The sequence below is a fragment of the Chiloscyllium plagiosum genome, unplaced genomic scaffold, assembly GCF_037043375.1.
Source record: "Chiloscyllium plagiosum isolate Xiang-an unplaced genomic scaffold, Cpla_swu_hap1 HiC_scaffold_20, whole genome shotgun sequence".
NCBI lineage: Eukaryota > Metazoa > Chordata > Chondrichthyes > Orectolobiformes > Hemiscylliidae > Chiloscyllium > Chiloscyllium plagiosum.
Window position 1 is genome coordinate 8,088,832 of NW_028270158.1, and position 18,601 is coordinate 8,107,432.

At 38.4% G+C, this 18,601-nt stretch overlaps 1 protein-coding gene across 11 annotated transcripts in view; it reads left to right on the forward strand.

Annotated features, from left to right (window-relative positions):
• The window catches only part of mrtfba (myocardin related transcription factor Ba), a 240,623-nt gene that overhangs the window by 132,957 nt on the left and 89,065 nt on the right, over window positions 1-18,601 (forward strand). The window contains exon 1 of one of the 11 annotated variants that reach the window (XM_043712106.2): window positions 9,579-9,765. The exons of the other annotated variants lie outside the window; for them this stretch is intronic. Within the exon in view, the coding sequence (XP_043568041.1) occupies window positions 9,711-9,765 (55 nt within the window). The 5' untranslated portion in view covers window positions 9,579-9,710. Of the gene's footprint in view, window positions 1-9,578; window positions 9,766-18,601 lie in introns of those variants that run through there. 11 annotated transcript variants of the gene reach the window in all.

Below are 18,601 nucleotides of genomic sequence, written 5' to 3' on the forward strand. Positions count from 1 at the left end.
TTTCCTTATGAGAAAAGGTTAGTTGGGATAGTCCTATATCGTTTAGAGTTTACAAGTTACTTAATTGCAACAAATAAGAACCTGAGTGGATGTGAAAAAGATGTTTCCTCTTGTGAAAGAATCTAGAACTAGGTGTCATGGTTTAAAAATAAGGGGTCCCCCATTTAAGCAAGAGGGAAAAAAATTCCCTGAGGGTTGAGGGTCTTTGGAATTCCCTTCTTCAAAAGACAGTGGATACAAAATCTATAAATATTTTAAAGTAGAGTAGATAGATAGATTCTTGATTATAAAGGGGATGAAAGTTGATCGGGGCTATGCAGGCAAGTAGAGTTGAGTTTTAAATCGGATAAGCCATGATCTATTTGAATAGCAGAATAGGCTTGAAGGGCAAGTAGCCTATTCTTGTTGTGAGGAATGATCAAACTGGATCATTTATATTCATCAAATGTTCTCCAGTTTATTTTTTCTCTGCTGAAAATCAGCATTAAGGTAATATGCTACTTCTCATCTAGAGCTAAAATACAAGCTGCTTGCACTTAAGTGGACAGCAGTTTTGCTAGGATTGGTTCCTGCTACAGATTTGCCAGCAGCAAATGTGGATTGCAGTGTTTCAAAAAGTTAGCTCACCAAATCCTTCTCAAGTCTAACTAGGAATGGGCAATACATGCTGGCCCAGCCTACAGCATTCACATCCCATGAATGTACTAAAATAAAAAATTGGTTGTAGAATGAGGACTGAATTGTTGCCTCATCTCAGCTCGTGCACTTCTTGCTTTCAAGATAGGAGCAGAGCCTCCCAAAATGAACATTACCTAATTTGCGTTGCTGATGAGTAATTGTCTTTCTGCTGTAACTTATGGATGGGAGCTAAAATTGAATGTGAAAGTAACTTTTAAATCATTTGGGCTTACTGTGAATAACTTTAGAGTCAAAGGTCCAATTGCTTTTATCAAGGTTATCCTACATTTGTCCTCCATCATCATCTAAAATAGTGTAAACCAGGGTATTATGAAGATGTGGGTGTACTGTAAAGAGTTAAAAGCTAGCAAAAACTACCTGACGGCACTAAGTGTTCTGAAAAAAATATAATGTCACATTTGGTCGAACAACTTGATTAGCTGGTTGCTTTGGAGAAAAAAACAAATTCAAATTTGACCAATCAGTTTAAATTATACCCGAAAGTACCCACCTCCAATCAAGTTTGAATTGAGTATATTGGTTTTTAGGATTGTCAATGACACAATCCGATGCTTTGGGGTAGACCTAATAGAACAGTTGAGGGGAGACCCGCCAAGCTACCAGCATGTAAAGTCGAGAGTGTGGTGCTGGAAAGCAAGCAGGTCTGGCAGCATCTGAGGAGCAGGAAAATTGACATTTTGGGCAAAAGCCCTTCATCAGGAATGAGGCTGGGAGCCTTTGGGGGTGGGGAGAAAAATGGGAGGAGGTGGGGTTGTGGGTAAGATAGCTGAGAGTGCAGATGGAGGTGAGGGTAATGGTGATAGGTCAGAGGGGAGGGTGGAACGGATAGGTGGAAAGGAAGATGAACAGATGGGACGGATCATGAGGACGGTGCTGAGCTGGAAGGTTGAACTGGGATAAGGTAAGGAGAAGGGAAATGAGGAAACTGGTGAAATCCACATTGATGTCATGGGGTTGGAGGGTGCCGAGGTGGAAGATGACACATTCTTCCTCCAGGTGTCGGGTGGTAAAGGAGTGGTGATGGAGGAGGCCCAGGACCTGCATGTCTTCAGCAGACTGCCTGAAAAATAGCTCTCTCAAAGGTACCTTTATCGATCAGTAACCTATGAAGCAGAATCCACAAGAAGAAGAAAAAAAGACTGGAATATCAAGGCGAACCGAAAGCTGTCTGGCTTTGAGATAAGTTTTGTTTTGTAAATCTTAATTGGGAGCTTTATCGGACTAGTATTGTAGAAGGAGAAGGTAAAAGATGGGTTTGAGGAAGGAGTTGTAAATAGTTGTTAATCATTCTCTGTTATACTCTAAAGAATAAAGTTGTTATTTTTACTTTAACTAGTTATTGGCCTGTCAAACTTTTACAGATTGCTGCACGGGATAAATCTTTTCTGTGTTGCTGGGTTAAAATAAGTAAGAGGGTCTACCCCATGTCTTAACAAGGGATGTAATAAAGTATTGTCTTGTGAATAAACTGGAAATTCGTTCCTTTTACATATATTTTTTTAAATCTCCCCAAAGGTGGGCTAAGCAATTGTGATGTGACAAAGTGATAAAAATTGCGATGCCTGTTGATTTTGTAATCAGTGAGCATGTTATGTTTAGAATCACTGGAGAATTTGGTTTGCCATTCATTAATATCAGGGTAGATCTGATTGTGGCTTGTGAAGTCCACTCCACTCCACCAATAACACTTGGTTCCCTTGTCAATCGAATATCTGTGTGTCAACTTTGTTTAACGAACCAGCTTCCACTACTTTCTGGGCAAAATGTTTGAGGTAAATTACCCTCTTAAAGAAGAACTCCAACGTAAATGAAATTCTTTCTTTTAAAGTATGTTCCCTCATTCCAGATTTCCAATGAAGGGAAGCATCCTATCAGCATCTACCAACCAAGCCCCCTCAGCATCTTATATGTTTCATTTCTCATTCTTCTGAACCCCACTGATTATGGACCCAACCTTCTCAATATTGTATCATTTTCAGATAATTCCTTAGTGCAAGAATGCTGTAATTAGCCATTGTACAGTTTAGCTTTTATTTGAAGCGGTTGAAATTCTAGCCCATGTTATATTTGTTGTTGCCACCTTCCAGGGGTTTTTCTCTCAAACAATAAGCAGGACTTTTTTTCCAAATAAACAGTGTACCAAATCCAGGAAAACTGAATACAACACCATAATCACCATGTTCATGGTTGACTAGACAAAAGTATTCACTGTAGAGATTTTTCTACAGTGCAAAAGGCCTATACATGTTGCCGAACCATTATCTGTTCGTCTGATGCCTAAGTAACAGGCCAGATGTCAGTAATAAAATTGAGCAGAGACTGGAGGAAACAGCGGATAGTCTGCCAACATAACTTGATATCTATAAAGCTATCACCTTTGCCATCAATGTTGCCATTAACCTATGCAGTCAACTAGCGATCTAGAAGTTCTTGATTAGGCTGCTGTCAAGTCTGCCCTTTGAAGTTACCATGTTTGGCCCCACAAAAATTTAAAGGGCCTGTGTAACAAAAGAAATTGTCCACACACTAGAAAAGAATATTTGATAGTTTGTTACTTTTCCACCCTGCTACGTGGATTGAAGTTGTGGATGTTATCATATTATTATCATAGTATTCTACAGTACAGAAGAAGCCCTTCAATCCATTCAGTCAATATTGCCAAAAATATACTACCTACATCATTTCCCTCTTTCATGCACAAGGCCCACAGCCTTGATTGTTATGACATTTCAAGTGCTCATCCAAGTACTTTTTAAAGGTTGTGAGGTTTACTGTCATCAAATTTAATGACTTTGCCACAGACTGAAGCAATGGTTATCGTTGGTATCAAGTGACAGGACAGAGTACCCAATACTGATGCAAAAAAAGACAAAAACAAGAAGCAAGACCACAATCAAAAAGATCCACTTGCATTAGTCTGAACAGGCCATTTGCACGCCTGATTATTGAATTCCCATTGTCATTTTCTGTAGTCAGATACAGTATGAATGCCCTGACAGAAGTTGACAGATGAAATGTGATGAAAATGCATCAAAGATGACCTTAAAAATCTTGTAATATTAATATCCTATGCCAGGGAAGACAGTCACTGACAGACCAAAACGCTGTCATATCTGTCAGATGGGTTTGAATATACTTGAGGTTGCAAGTTGCCAGATTTGACTGCCAAACATCTGGCATATAAAGCTCATATCGCCTTTCAGTGTGATATGTGGAACCTCAGAAATAGGTCTGGAGGGTTGGGGATGTGCTTCTTCTCCCTTCAGGACACTTCCAACATCTGAGAAGATATTTAAATGTGAGAGGAGATGGTCACAATCTGTTAAGTGACCGTTTCAAAGCCAACTCCCAACCATCTAAACTACCTATTGACTTATACCGTTTTTTAAACTTACCTGACTGCGCCATGCTTTAAAATATGAGGAAATTATTTTGGAAAATTGCCATTGTATTCGAATTTTTAAAGTTATATGTTCTATTCAATCAAATATTTTTAAAATCAGATCATTGGGTACAGTGATATTTTTGACAGAATTCCAAAGATGTGTTGCAAACATTCTGGAATAAATGTAGATATGCTTTCCTTGTAAGTAGCGAGAAAGGTCTCTAGTTAAATTGTTTTTAGACAACTTGAAGACCTACTGAAAATAAATTTACAGAATCACACCGTAGTAAACTACATTTTTTAATGTATCGATGAATTTAGGCAGACCTAATTTATTAAAGGGGCAGAAGTGATAAGTATTTTTAATGCAGTTGTACTGTGTGAGAAGTTCTTTTCTAAGAAATCTAATGTAAGATCACTACAAAGTGATTAAATTGGGTAAACGATCATGCATGGTCATTCTTGGGAATCATTTGTGTTTCTTTTATAAACCTTTCTAATCACTTCTGTATATGATGTGTAAATCATATCTAACCCCTCTGTTCATATTCTAAATAATATGAAGAACCAAGTGAATGATTTTTTTTTTGTGGTTCATGGTCACAGTTCATAAGTCGTTAACTTGTATGATGGTGTTGTAACCAGAAAATGAAAGTATTTGGGTACAAGTCTTGCTCAATTTTTTTTAACAAGGAAAATATATCAGGTGTTGTTTATTTTGTGTGGATTTCTTTTAAAATTAAGAAATCTAGTCTGGAACTAGCAGCATGTACTATCTACAAGATGCACTGCAGCAACTCGCCAAGGTTCTTTGGACAGCAGCATATCTAGAAGGACAAGGGCAGCGTATGCACAGGAATGCATTAAAATACAAGTTCCCCATATGCCATATGCAAATCTGTCCTTATGGCCACTCGCCAAAATCCTGAAACTCCCCTCAAATGAGAAGTGGCCCTACGCCATACATACTGTAGTGGCTGCTGAATGTGGCTCATCACCCACTGCTCAAGGGCATTGGAGGTGGACAGTGAATGCTAATATCTCCTCTTCGCATTTAGCAGGTTGAGTAAGTTGCCAAACCATTTGGAAATGGCATAGCAGAGTCAATGAGCTTAATGGTCTTTTTCTGTACTTGTGTCTTATGCTCTTAAGGGCCAGTCAAGTATGTATTGGAATAGGTGTATCTAGAGAATAGAGGTATCAATAATTTGAGCTGGGGCAAAAGTAGGGTGATATCATGGCAGTGGAAATCGGTCATTTTGGTAATGATACTGATAGAAGGTTGGCAATCACCTCAGTATCTAATGTGACATTAAGATTGTGAACAGACTGACCTAACCTCAAAAAAGGCAACTGAAAGTAGTCCATTCTAACTTCCAATGGATTTATTTCAATTTGCCCACTCTCTTCTAAATATCTTCATGATCTTGTCCCATGCTACCACTGCGTTCATTTCAACCTCCTCACCCTCCCTCACCCTTTATTTCCACTTGTATACTATCATCTGTTCCAACAAAGACTTAGTGTGCATCACTCCTTACCCTTACTGTTCACCATGGTTGAACTATTGTGCCCCAAAATATTGAAAAGCATTTTGCCTTGCCTTATCTCTGTCTACTCGTAGAAATCTCATTACAATAAATATGGTAAGATACTTCAAACAGATTTAGGAGAACTTTGTTACTGAATAATGATGCTGTTTAGATTGTGACAACATTATGGATTACAGTAATAAAATATTAAGCTGTGAAATGTTTCTTAATTTTCTCAATGACCTTCCTGCTGATTTCCTGGGGATGAAGTTGGCAGTTTCTGCGTCTCACTGCTGCATAACTACAAGTGCAACAAAACCTAATTGCCAATCCATCCTTCAGATTGCACTCAACACCATGCTGCCAGTTTTGTCAATACTAGTTGCAGTCTCTAAACTAAGAAGTGCCAATGTCCATTTTAAATTACAGGATTTAATTAAATTTCAGTTTACTTTGTCAAATTGGTTACTTTTTGGTCCAATGACTGGTTTAAATCTCAATGAACGAATCAGTTTTACAATTCTCACGTCATTGACCATGGGGTCTTCACTTCAGTGATGGTGATTTAAGACTTAATTTACAAGAGAATAAATGTTTTACTACCTCATGCTCTGAAAATAAGCTCTTCTGTATTTTTAAGCATGTTTACAATCTGCCCCACATTTTTTGGTTCATAAATCTCACTCCTAATCTTTTGGCAATATTGACAGCTTTCAGAGCTGTTTATTTTTTATATATAGACTGGATTCCTTTTCCTGCCTGCCTGCTTCAGGAGAAATCATCCAGGAATAAGAAATACGTTGCACACAATCGTGGTATCTTCTCAAAATGCTGTGGGTGAGCTAATGATGCAAGGCAGGCTGATCTTTGCTTGTTTTAATAACAAGAATGTTGATTACACTTGGGGTAAAGATAATGATTGTAATATGGTTCTGAAATGTGTTAAATATAAAACATTTTGAATTACATTTCAGTCTTTTTGTAAAGGTACTTTTCATTAGATGTATTCTTTTAAGAATAAAAGGCAATAATACATGCCATTTCCTATTCTCAAGAAATAAGTTGATGCAGGGTTGTTTTGTAGAAATAATTGTCTCCAGTTACAGAGAAAACTTCTGTGCAAATAAATACTTTTAAGTGATTAGAAATATTGTCTATATTTAATGTGACCAGAATCCGTATTGAAACAATGCACATTGTTTCTACCTGAATGTGACAGTCAGTGAAACTAGCTTTATTAGAAATTATAGAGTAAATCTTAGCATTTGTAAAATCATGTTGAATTCTCAGAAAAACCTTCCTTTTCTTTCTTTGCACATTAATGTTGCACTTAGTGAGAAAAATACTAGTGGGTCTAATTTATAGATAGTAAGTGCAGAATGCACACAATTGGAAATAGACATCTGTGCAAGGCATTTCAATCATGAAACAGTGTACAGCTCTGTCAAAACATGACAATGGACCCACAATTCATCTGCATTCCTATTAAACCTATTCATTTGGAGTGAAGAATGCAAATTTCTCAAATAGAAGTATGTCAAAAATAATCTGAATTGAACAACTGTAACTTAACTGGAGATATATATCTATAACTAAAATCATAACTATATAAACGAATAAGTCTGATTTACATCTAGTCATTTGAGAGCAAAAGATGTTATCGTCTTGGCTGATGAATCACCATTAGTTAGATTTACATGCTGCAGTTACTTTTGTATTCTGTTTTATAGTGCAAAGTCTTCACATCACATATTTTTTATTTAATTGATAGAAGTGTTTGGGAAAGTACCACTGCTATGGACAGGTAATTAATCACTTCCCACTGCTGAATAGTTCATCAACAAGTTAAATTCAAACCTTTTTACACATGGTCACGATTTCATAGATTCCTGCATGAGACTTATGATCTCATCTATCCAAATTCCATTTCCCACGACATTGGAAAACTGAGAGAAGGCCATACCTGTGCTATTCTGCAATCTAGAAGAACTTCCTTCCTTTCTTTCTTTCTTTCTTTCTTAGAGAAAGAAATGCATCATTCAAGCTTTCTAGATTGCATTATGTATCTAAAATGTACTTGAGCATTTTCTTTTTAACCATATTGTGTTTTAATGTGTGACAATGCCTCAGGTCTGTAGTCTGTGGTTGAATATCTACCAGTTTAATTGTTGTGCTAAGTTATTGCCTTCCCAAGTGAGAATCAGACTATAATTACAGAAGTAATAATAGTCTTGATAATATAGCTTTTTCATTTAATGTAGGTCTGAGATTGTTTGAAGGATGAAAGCACAATTTTTCTTGTTCCAGCACGTTGCTGCCTACTCCAGAGACATATTATTTTTCTATCTTTGCTAAATGTTGCATGTTTACATTTTTATCTTTTCAGTTAGCTGCGTTTTGAAAGATTATCTCTAACTTGAACCTCTATCAAGCTTCCAGGATAACTGTACTCCTCTAGTTCTGGCCTGTTAGGCACCTCCCATTTCCTTTGCCCATGGTAGGTGTATATTTAGCTCCTGATCAAATATGACTTGGGAATGTCCTGTGTAAATCTCTCACTTCTTAACATCGATATCTTTGATCAAGGTTTTTGTCATGTGTCCTAGTATTTCTTTGATTCAGCACCAAATTCATGTTTGAACTCCTACAGATATTTAATACCATCAGGGTGCTATATGAATTCAATTTTCTGTTGCTCACTTCTGTAGATGGAGCTCATTGTTTGTCCCTCAAGGAGTTTATCTTCATCCTTCTATAAAATTACTAAATGCAGATCATGAAATGTGGAGTATTTGATTTACAAATGCAGGTATTCAGAAGATGAAAAGGAAAAAAATTAATGCAATCTTCATTGCAATCTTTGTGTCTAGAGATGAAATGTTAACCTTTTGTTTAGATGCTGACTCACCAACATATTTCCTGTTTTTTTTAACACAGCTTTTCGATGTTTTATAGTGTTAATGTTTTTTTTTTAAAATGATAGCTAGTATCATTTTTAAAAGACAATTAAAAAAGGATATACGACTAGCCCTTTTTTAAAAGTTTTTTTTACACCTTCCTTGGGTTCCACATTATTTCTCCATTTCCTGGCCAGCACATGGAAAAATAACCGATGTTGGCATCTGTCAATATCGCTATCCAGGCAAGCATGAGGAAATCTGAAATTGTTTCAGTTCTTGCAAACCCATTTTGCAATGCAAGCACAATAAATACCAATATAAAGATGACACAATATTATATGACGGAAAACTTTACTGCTATATGTGAAGAGTGTCTGAGAAAATGTGTTTCTGGGTGTGGCGCTTCTCCTGATCCTAGTGGTATACGTGCAAGTCTGTATTAGTTGTGATTGTGTCCAGCTTAACTAGTTTCATTCAGAAACCACATTTAATTCTTCTTACTAAACAGTGGTCAGCTTGTATGTATCACGGTTCTCAATCTTAGCTTGAAACCATTTAGTTTAGAAACGAGTTTTAGATGCTGTTAGCATTCAGGGACTGATTGCATAATAGAGCTCAGATTGATCTGACATAAAACATGTGGATTCTTTTGTAACATTAGCATGCCTAGCTTTCATTAGTGGTTATCAATCTGTCAGTATATTATCTAAAATGCATTGGAATAGTTTGAAAGTTTATCTGACGTAGACTCCCAGTTCGTTGTGAAGCAAGAAAACCGATTGGAGTGAAATGAAGTTATGAGAACTGACATCTTTGTAACAGTTTTACTAGATGATGTGCCAGCACGAGAAAGAAATGGCTTAATTTTCCAACTAAAATCACAAACCGCAAGGACCTTAAAGATTGAGTATAAAGGCAGCAGTTCCTGTGGATAATTGGTGTCTGGCAGGATTCCTGAGGGGGCTGAAACTGACTCACTGACTGACTGCTTTTTGTATCGGGGCTGATCTGATTGGTGCACTCTCAACAGCCAGGTCTTGGTCTGCCTCTCAAAAAACAGATTCCTGCAATACTGTTGCAGGCTTTTGCTGTGCACACTGGAATGCCTGACATGTTTTCTACATACTTCCATGGAACTAATTTACAAATCAGAAGCAAAGTATCAGGATTCTGCGAGATTTTGTGCATTGGCAGATGGCTCTGCTGGAATCAGAGGCGTCTATTGTGTTACGAAGTACATTTAAATCAGGTGAATTTGTTTATCTTTCTTTAACTTTGGGGACAATTTAAAATGATTTTTATTCCAAACTTGGTTCACATGAACAGCTGTGTTGATTTACTCTAGACTGAGAGTATGATGCAGTTAGTCTGCATTGTGTTACAGATTGTCGATTGTTTGAGTGAAGTGAACTTAGGAACATTGGTTATCAGTGCATCTGGTGACCTAAGGTACAGTGGATGGTCCTCAACGCTAGGTTAACATTCCTCTTGCTTACTCAATATAATGTATAAACAGCGAATGTGTTTCTTATGGAGCGTAGTCATCAAACAAAGTAAACCATTCCAGTTGATGTTCCTGGCCAGTTGGAAAGAACAAGCACAGTGATACTGCACTCAAACCAAAGAATCCAGATTTTGCTTATTTTACCTCAAATGGTTAAGGAATTATAGATGTTTTTGGATCACAGGCAGATCAATGATATCGATTATATACTGGGATAGTGAGTAACATTGCTTACGACTAGTCAAGTACATAAAGACTAGATCTTTTACAGGAATTTATTTGTGTGTGAACTTTAGTTGTGTCACCATTCAACTGGATTTTATACTTTGTTAATTTGTAAAGGAGGTTTTTTTAAATTGCTGAAAGTATTCTTGCTCATTAATTTTATGATTTAAAATGAAGTGATTAGGCTGACTTCTGGTGTGAGTTACAGAATTTCTTGTTATGGGAAGTTCTTACTGATTACGTTTATGTATTCCTAATGGAAAAGCAGTCTGCAGAAACGGGTTAAGAGGACAGGAATGTTCACAGGACCAAATAAAAACATTTTTGATAATATATCCTGAAGGAATATGTGCAAGGTCACAGGGGGCATGTCAGAGGTTAATGCTGTACTTTTAAACCATAGTAACAACATTCACCAAACATTTAAGATTGCTAAATCCATTGGGATTACTGGGAACAAGATATTCCCTAGAGCGCTAATAAAAACCACCCCAGTATTCTGAATTTATTGGCTTTCTGTCAGCATATTCAATATCAAAAAATATCATTGGTTGGAGGCAAAAATAGTTTACTTCCAGCCAGATTGGTTTTGATTTCTTTTTACTCCTTTTAGCTGTTAGTATTTGAAATAAAATATTGGTGGAAATTTTGCTGGAAGCAGAATAATGAGTTCATGATGCACAACATAATGTGCAAATTGGCCAATAGGCTCAAGCAAAGAGCGATGTTCTTTGAGCAACTTAAATTGACTAGCTCAGTCATTTAATTCACAAAATCGGCATCTTGCCCTCACCTTCCTGGTTATGTTTAAGAATTTTCAGGATTTGCACATTAATTGTCAATTAAACTCAAAGCAGATTTACGTCTGTTTTAAAATTTTAACTACCCTTTTGGAATTACATACACAATGGCAAGCAATCCCTCTGACTCAGAAAGGGAAGAGTTTAAGTGATCATATCTCCTTCCTGCACATAAATTGTTCTTGGAAATTTTAAAAATTCCAAAATTTAAATTTTTCTTTCTTTGCTCTTCTGTTTCTGTCTGAATCCATTAGCTGTTCCTTTTTCTGAATATAATTTGATTCCACTTCATCTGCTTTAATTTACCTCCTCGTGTGTAATTTTCTGATTGTCGTAATTCTTAAATTTCAGTGGTTAAGAAGAAACATTGTTGGTCTAGTTGTGTTCACAGAGGCACAGATTTACCAGTGTCTTTGAGTGTGATTATCAAGGGAATTTACACACAGACCAGAGGCATGGCTGAAGTGTTAAATAAACGCTTCGTATCTGTCTTTACTTGTGAGGCAGATGTTGCTCAGACAGTCGTGATGGGAGAAAGTTCAATCATTAGGAGGGTTTAAAATTGATAGGGATGGCGTATTAATAAGGCACTGAGATTGGATGAAATGCACCCAAGAACAGTGCATGAAGTGATTGTAGAAATTGCAGAGGGATATAAGTTTTCAATTATCCTTGGATTTGGGGGTGATGCTAGAGAACTGGAAACTTGCAAGTATTACATCCCTACAAAAAGGATTTCAAAGGTAAGCCCAGTAATTACAGCATTGTAACTTGAGTCTCAGTGGTAAGGCAACTGCCTGAAACATTTATTTATGATAGAATTAGTCGTTACATGGGAATATGTGAAGAGCAGCATGGATTTATTCGTGGAAATTCATGTCAGAATAACTTGCTAAGATTTTTTGAAGCGGTAATAGAGGGCAATTTTGTTGGTGAAGTATACTTAGACTTCCAGAAAGCATTTGATATAATATGACCCAATGGCATTGTGAGCAAAATTATAGCTCAGCAATAAAAGGGCTCGTAGCAACCTAGGTACAGAATGGGCTGAGGAATAGGAAATCAAAGGTATTTTTCAGGCTGAAGGAAGATGAGTAGTCATGTTCTCCAGATATCAGTATTGGGTCCCTTGCTTTTCTTAAATTATCTAGTTTTTTGGTGTTCAGCAAACAATTTCAAAGTTTGCAGTTGAGACAAAATTTGGGAGCCTTGTATTTGTTTCTGTTCCTTTTTTTGTTGTTTTTTCCTGTAAGGAGAACAGTGTACAATGCCAAAAGAACTTAGGTCTAAGTTAGTAGAGTGAGCAGACTGGTGGCAAATTAAGTTCCATGTGGAGAAGTGTGAGGTGATATACTTTGATACAAAGAAAATGGAGAGACAATACACTGTAAAGGGTATGCAGAAGCAGAGAGACATGACTGTGTTTGTACACAAGTCATTCAAGTGACAGGATAGATAGAGAGAACCATGATTAAAATAGTTCTCAGCTTCATTAAAAGGGGCACAGAGTACATTAGCAAAGAGGTTATGATGAACTTGTATAAGACAGTAGTTAGACCTGAGATGGAGTATTTTGCGTAATTCTGGGTACCTCACTTTATGAAGGATGTGAACATAACTGGAAAGTACACAGAAAAGGTTTAAACTATGGTTTCAGGGGTGAGAAATTTTAGCTATGAGGGCAGATTGGAGAAGTTGACACTATAGCCCTTGGAGAGAAGGTGAAGACGAGATTTGATAAAAGTTGTCAAAATCACGATAGGCTTGGACAGCATAGATGAGAAACTGATCTCTTTTTAAAAGGATCGAGAATCAGGAGGACACGGTTTAAAATGTATTGTGGGGTGACAGAAACCTTTTTCATTCAGCGAGTAGTTAGAGGATCTGATGCTGAGTAACACCAACAGTGTGGATTAAGTTCCTGGACCAGCTGAGCTTACCATGAAGGATTCCTCTTCTCAACCTGAGGCATGGTGTCCCTCAGTAAAAGTTATCTTTCTGTAATAAGAGAGCAGCCATATGGTCTAGTAAGACTCTGTTGACTTTACCTCCTCTTTGCTTCAAGGATGGAATGCACTGCCAGGAAGTATGGTGGCCGCAAATTTAATTGAGTCATTAAAGATGACTAAAGACTGAAGAGGCAATCAGATGATTGTTTTTACAGCAAATCTTTTACTAACTGGCACACATTGTGCCAGGAGTGTACTGGTTGATCAAATATTCCGGATAATCAAGAGGTACACATGACTGCAGTAAATCCTGACCAAGCGAAACTTCAAGACATCAACATCCCTCAAAATACCTATGTAAAAACATCAACGCACATCATAAAACCAATTTAAAAACACAAAATAAGTAATAGAAATGTAATTCAGGGGGTATACACTTTACTTTATTTACTGCATAAATACTCGGACATCACGGTAGATTTATTGAATCCCTATAGTGTAGAAACAGGCCGTTTGGCCCAACAAGTTCACATGGACCCTCCAAAGAGTATCCCACCCAGATCCATTTCCCTACTACTCTACATTTCCCCTGACTAATGCGCCTAATCTACACATCCCTGAACATGTGGGCAATTTAGCATGACCAATCTTTGGACCGTGGGAGGAAACCGGAGCACCCGGAGGAAATCCATACAGAAATGGAGAATGTGCAAGCTCCACGCAGACAGTCGCCCGAGGCTGGAGTTGAACCCAGGTCCCTCGCGCTGTGAGGCAGCAGTGGTAACCACTGAGCCACCGTGCTACCCAAACCTGTGGTATTTGAGGAACAGAACAACCTCTATTATCCGAACGAGACGGGTGGGGAGTATTTTGTTTGGATATCAGATCGTTTGGATAACTGATCTGATTGTAAACAAGCAGTAATTTGGGTGCCAGTTATTAAACATGCTTCGGTTATCTGACAATACATGCCATAATGCAATTTAACTGATAACTGATCTGACTGTAAACAAGCGGTAATTTGAGTACCAGTTATTGAACATGCTTCGGTTATCCAGTAATGCATGCCATAATGCCGTTTAACTGATTAAATGAATGCTGAGTTGCTTAATGCTGTTTTACAGCACCTTGAGATCTTGTTCAGATAATCCGAAATTCAGCTAATTGATGTTCGGGTGATCGAGGTTGTACTGTATATACTTTTTGTCAGTTTATCAAGAAGGCCAAACAATTAGGTGCTGGTTAAAACAGTTTGCTGTACTTAAATAATCAGAAGCACAGGAAAAAGGCAGCAGATTAGCAATAAGTCAAAATGCTTGTAGAGCCTGTGCAGAGACCATGGGCTAAATGGCCTACTGTGTCATAACGATTCTGTTATTCTGAACTTGCACTTTAGAAAACTAAGCTGGAATTCGAAGGAATAATTCTAACCAATAAATATCCATTGGAAAATGCCCCACTTCAGATAGATTTGGGCCTTCCTTTCAGTTGTTTTAAAATCTGAGTAGATTTTTAATTATTTTTTATTTAGTCTTTCATCAGATGTTAGTGTTGCTAGCTAAACCAGCATATATTGCTTATCCTTATTTGCCCTTGAAATAAATCATTAGTAGATGCCAAGGACTTTACATTCACCTGCACTATCCAGCTCTCCCCAGTGGGTGAGGAGGTGGAGAGTTGTCATGTTTGTCATCATTGTACCACTTTGGCAATCTAGTGACAGTGAAGAGTGGCAGATAACATATCCACCCTTAGGCCAATTGTGGCCTAGGCTAGGCGCTGGCCAGTTAAGGGTCTCTTGTATCCTCCTCCTTGGATTCTGTTCTTCTCTCCACCACTGGCATTCTAGCAGCAGTAGATGGGCATTGCACTATGTAGGTAGACCACCCTGACACTCAAGGAGGATAGATGTTTTGATGAAAATTGACCATATTGAGACTGTATGGTTCAAGCAAGCACAGATTTTATTTGAGCATAGGCAATTGAGAAGATCATCTTGGTCATCCAAATAACATCGTAAAAACAGAGTTTTCAGCATATATTTATAATTCTCAATTATAAATGCAGGATAATTAGGATTCCAGAGTGAAACCCAGCTTGATAAGCCATAGTTTTATTTTTGTTATTTGTTTACCATGGTGGTCAGTCACTGAACACATGCACAAGAGACTGCCAATGTACTTTTACCCAAAAGCTGCCAAAGCTTAATAGACACAAAACAAAAGAACTATGTTACACTATATAAAAACTATTTAATTATGGTCTAATAATGAAGGCTCAAATGACGACCACCTGCTTCAATTTTCTGCGTTTATTACAAATATTAGAAAGAAAGACACTCTTGCTCCCAACAAAACTCTGAAGGGTCACCACTATCTCCACTTTAAAGTTTCTTATTCAGTTGGCACATCTGGAATCTTTCCTTTTGGCAAACTTCTGCATTTACTCAATGGTTTGTTCTTATCAATGTCTCTTCCTGAGACCTTTAAACAAGCTACTTGATGGTCAGCTAACTTATTACTTAACATGATTTACTTAAACTCATCTCTTCCACAGCATTATGTTTCTGGAGTTTTCTTCAAAGCCACATAGCACTTCTTCTCAGGTGTAGGGAATGCTGGATGACTAGAGAAATTGAGGTTTTGGTTAAGAAACTGAAGGAAGCATATGTCTGGTATAGATTGGAGAGATCGAGTGAATCCTCAGAAGAGTACAAAGGCAGTAGCAGTATAATTAAGAGGGAAATCAGGAGGGCAAAACGGGGACATGAGATAGCTTTGGTATATAGAGCTAAGGAGAATCCAATGAGATTTTATAAATACATAAAGGACAAAAGGGTAACTAGGGAGCGAATAGGGCCCTCAAAGATCAGCAAGGCGGCCTATGTGTGGAGTCGCAGGAGATGGGAGAAATACTAAACAAGTATTTTGCATCAGTGTTTACCCTGGAGAAGGACATGGAAGACACAGAATGTGGGGAAATAGATGGTGACATCTTGAAAATGACCATATTAAAGAGGAGCAGGTGCTGGATGTTTTGAAATGCAGAAAAGTGGATAAAACTCTAGGATCTGGCCAGGTGCATTCTAGAATTCTGTGGGAAGCTAGGGAAGTAATTGCTGGGCCCCCTTGCTGAGATATTTGTATCATCGATAGTCACAGGTGAGGTGCCAGAAGACTGGAGGTTGGCAAACGTGATCCCACTGTTTAAGAAGGGTGGTAAGAAAAGCAAGGGAAATATAGACCAGTGAGCCTCATGTCGGTGGTGGGCAAGTTGTTGGAGGGAATCCTGAGGGACAGGATGTACATGTATTTGGAAAGACGAGGACTGATTAGGGAATAGTCAACATGGCTTTGTGCGTGGGAAATCATGTCTCACAAACTTGATTGAGTTTTTGAAGTAGTAACAAAGAGGATTGATGAGGGCAGAGCGGTAGATGTGATCTATATGGACTTCAGTAAGGCATTCAACAAGGTTCCCCATGGGAGACTGATTAGCAAGGTTAGATCTCATGGAATACAGAGAACTAGCCATTTGAATACAGAACTGGCTCAAAGGTAGAAGACAGAAGGTGGTGAAGGGTTGTTTTTCAGACTGGAGGCTTGTGACCAGTGGAGTGCCACAAGGACCGGTGCTGGTCCACTGCTTTTTGTCATTTATGTTCACATCCAAATCATTTATATAAGAGGTGTAGTTAGTAAGTTTGCAGATGACACCAAAATTAGAGGTGTAGTGGACAGCGAAGGAGGTTACCACACAGTACAGTAAGATCTTGATCAGATGGGCCAGTGAGCTGAGGAGTGGAAGATGGAGTTTAATTTAGATAAACGTGAGGTGCTGCATTTTTGGGAAAGCAAATCAGAGCAGCACTTATACACTTAATGTTAAGGTCTTGGAGAGTGTAGCTGAACAATGAGACTTGGAGTGCAGGTTCATAGCACTTTGAAAGTGGAGCCGCAGGTAGGTAGGATAGTGAAGAAAGCGTTTGGTATGTTTTCCTTTATTGGTCAGAGCATTGAGTATAGGAGTTGGGAAGTCATGTTGCGGCTGTACTGATTGGGCCACTGTTGGAAAATAATGTGCAATTCTGGTCTCTTTCCTATGGGAAAGATGTTGTGAACCTTGAAAGGATTCAGAAAAGAGTTGCAAGGATGTTGCCAGGGTTGGAGGATTTTAACTATTGAAAGAGGCTGAATAGGCTGGGGCTGTTGTTCCTGGAGCGTCGAAGGCAGAGATGTGACCTTAGAGGTTTATAAAATCATGAGGGGCGTGGATAGGGTAAATAGACAAGGTCTTTTCCCTGGGGTGGGGGAGTCCAGAACTAGAGGGCATTGGTTTAGGGTGAGAGGAGAAAGAAATGAAAGGAATCTAAGGGGCAATTTTTTCCAGAGGGTGGTGTGTGTATAGAATGAGCTGCCAGAGGAACTGGCGGAGGCTGGTACAATTGCAGCATTTAAAAGGCATTCGGATGGGTATATGAGTCGGAAGGGTTTGGAGGGATATGGGCCAAATGCTGGCAAATGGGACTCGATTAGGTTAGGATATCTGGTTGGCATGGGTGAGTTGGACCGAAGGGTCTGTTTCCATGCTGTATATCTCTATGACTCTAATGACTGCTTTGAAGACTACCATTGGCAGCTGTTATGGATCTCCTCTTTCTAATTGAATCTTGCACACTGCTGGGCTTCTTCTGGAAAGTTTTGACTTTGTGTTACCAGAACTTCTGTCTTGAGGCAATATCTGATTTCACTTTTTTTTCCACCCCTTTCCTAATGCAATAATATTCATCTCAAGAGTTTTAAAGACTTTATTTAAATGCATGTCAACAAATCTTCAGTCTGTTTGAATCCATGGTAATACAGCTGTATTGCCTGGATTCTCAGTTCCCCTGACCCCCTTGCTCTGTGTGACAATGATTTAATGTTTACACAGGCTGTTACAAAATGGAAGAAATCAAACATAACCACAACACATTTGAAGAGTATAATGCATTTTAATTTTAATTCCATCTTGTCACTTCATGGGTCCCTCCTGGTTGATCATCCTATGGCTCATGGAGGCCTGCTGTCCTCATGGCAAGGGTCATCTCACTGTCCACATGATCAGCACCAGATACTGCCTTTTTGGTTCAGGCAGACCTCAACCTCATTTACCTGCACTCTGGGCCACCTTGATGGCTATGTCATTGGGATCTGTTGCAGTCTCAGCAGTGCTGACCTCTCCTGGGTGATGCTGCCAGGACTGATAAGCTGATGAGGTTCTCTGGTCAGAAGCTGTTAAGAAACAGGGCATCCTCCTTTAATAGGGCAGAAGCCATTTCTGTCAGAGGATTTGCAAAATCTGGCCATGGTTTCAGGACCAGTGGAGACAGGATTACTCCAACTTTCTAGCCACACCCCTCCCTCCCATAAAATCCTGGCAGAGGTAGTGGGTAGGGCCAAAACCCACAAAGTTTCAATTAAATTCATGACTTGTTCTGAGTTTTCAAATAGGGTAGCTGCTAATGCTGAACACCATGTCTCTGGGCCATGGAGCTAAAAAAAAAAATTACTTGTGGTTTCTGATCTTGGTTGCTATTCACTAGAAGCAAGTAATAAATGCAAGATG